General features: G+C 36.3%; 1 protein-coding gene across 1 annotated transcript; it reads right to left on the bottom strand.

The window, feature by feature from the left end:
* Positions 1-544: 544 nt before the first annotated feature.
* On the bottom strand, positions 545-1684 carry LOC108676382 (the record flags this gene model as incomplete). Its single annotated transcript, XM_018164451.1, has 3 exons — positions 1377-1684; positions 1007-1107; positions 545-679 (listed from the first exon to the last, which is right to left on the bottom strand). Coding segments are annotated over exons 1-3 (366 nt in total), but the record flags the coding sequence as incomplete, so codon positions are not given.
* Between the last annotated feature and the right edge of the window lie 424 nt (positions 1685-2108).

Below are 2108 nucleotides of genomic sequence, written 5' to 3'. Positions count from 1 at the left end.
CATATTTGCACTGAGAGGCTGGAAGCCTGGAAATGTTGACTGTTGATTACTGATCAGTGTTCAGGAATTAGGATTTGCTCTCAAGGCTAAGCCAGACAGTAATGTCATTGTAACATCTATTGGCATTCTCATTTTAGACTCTCCTTCAAGTACAATTTCAAGTCCTATAACTATAAGTAGACCAGAAAAGTATCATGGATACCAGCATCATCATACTGCATACATAAGATATTGGCTTAAATCTTGAGTGAATGAGAAAATTAAAAATGAACTGATTCTAAAAAATCACTGGTTTGCCACTATGTAATAATTGTTAACAGTCTCAAAAGCCGAGAATCGGCGAGATGACGTGGTAGCCGTCTGCTATCACGGGAGATCGGGACAGCGCACCTGTTACTCAGACGATCTGAAGAACACAACAGAACAGGGAGTTTCTGGTTACATCACGAAAAGAATAAATCTTAAGGAAAAACACTAAAACATAAAAGCCTAGCAATTTACTATTTCAAGATTATATGAACTAAATGCTTTAATAAACGCATACCTGATTCATAAACAGGGTAGAAGTGTGTGGTGGTGAGATTTGGTGGGCATTGGGAGCCTCAACCTGAGCTTCCGTCTTGCATGGCACACAAGATGAGGGTGCAGGTGGAGGGCTGAGATGCTCAGCTGAACAAGCCTGGAGCAAAAGAAAAGAAGAGGACAATGTTGATAAGTTTCAAAGTGATACATAATATTTGAAAGAAATTATATTCACTTGTCGCAAGGATTCTTTCCTATTCATTTTCTTTTTCATTTCTCAGGTGCTCTTGTTCACCTCCTTTGATTTTGATTTATATTATGATGAAGTAACAATTTCAGTGATATCCTACCTACCTACAAAATTACGGTTCAGAAAACATAAGAAAAAGATTCCATATGAGATTGAAAAGTGAAGTATCACCATTCATATTTTTTTCATGAAAATATTTGCTGGAATATCATATACTTGCAAGGCATTCATTACCTCATCTCCATACAGGAATGGTTCCTCCTTCACAGTTACATCCTCAGCCTCATCTCCAGGCTCCTCTTTCATATTGATTGCAGGAGCAACCATTTCTATGGCTGAAAAATAGGTTGCAGGCAAGACTTCACGGAGTATAATTAAATTCCCCAAATTAACAGGTTGAGATTCCCTCAGATATGGGGCAGTGGAAATCCATTAGAGATATATTTCAGCACAATGAAATTAAATCTTATAGGGTAAAATCACATAAAATGATAAGCAATCATCATTTAAATGTAAAAAAGGAAGGCAGAAATTACACAGAACAATTGACAATCCACTTCTGTATAGAGATAAGTCAAGAGAAGGCCATTTAAAATTGACTTACCTTCAGACTTGACTTTAACAGCACCAGGAGACACTCCAGTGAGGCTCTGCTCAGGACATCTGCCCCTCCTGACTGCAGCATCAGAGAGTTGGTGCAGCACAACATTGCATTCTTTGGTAATGGATGCCATCTACACATGTGGTGATCAATGTTTACAGCAGTTGATGTTTTAAATCTATCAAGTTATGTGGCAAAGGTAATAATACTGGAGAGAATGTATAGAAAAGAAATAGAGGCTCAAAACCTAGATAATAATTTCAACAATTGCATCAAAATTCAACTGGAATTCTTTGCTTGTTGCATTGATGATCTGTGGAGGACAAAAATACACATATGAAATTGAATGATTCAACAAATGTCACTGTATATCAATTAAATTTAGCAAGCAATGAGTTAAGTAGATTCTGTCTTGAATATATGAGCACAAAAAAATTCAGAACATTCTAAGCCAAGTCAACAGACCAATATTTGGCCGATTTGATCTCACCAACAATTAGTATAAGATTTGTCAAAAGTTTGCATTCAATTTGGCCAAGATTTGCCCAAAAGGTCTCCAAATTGTCATGAGATTCATCCAAACTTCAGTAAACTTTATGTGAGCTTAGCACCATGTCCAAACTTCATAAAAACTTTGTCAAAGTTTATATATACCAATTTAAAAATCAAATTTAAAGTATTGATCTAATCTGCCCCTTGCAATTTCACAATACTTTGTGTTTCCTGTTTCAAGTC

Source organism: Hyalella azteca, unplaced genomic scaffold (assembly GCF_000764305.2).
Source record: "Hyalella azteca isolate HAZT.00-mixed unplaced genomic scaffold, Hazt_2.0.2 contig2555, whole genome shotgun sequence".
Classification (NCBI taxonomy): domain Eukaryota; kingdom Metazoa; phylum Arthropoda; class Malacostraca; order Amphipoda; family Hyalellidae; genus Hyalella; species Hyalella azteca.
This window is presented reverse-complemented; position numbering and strand designations above follow the sequence as displayed.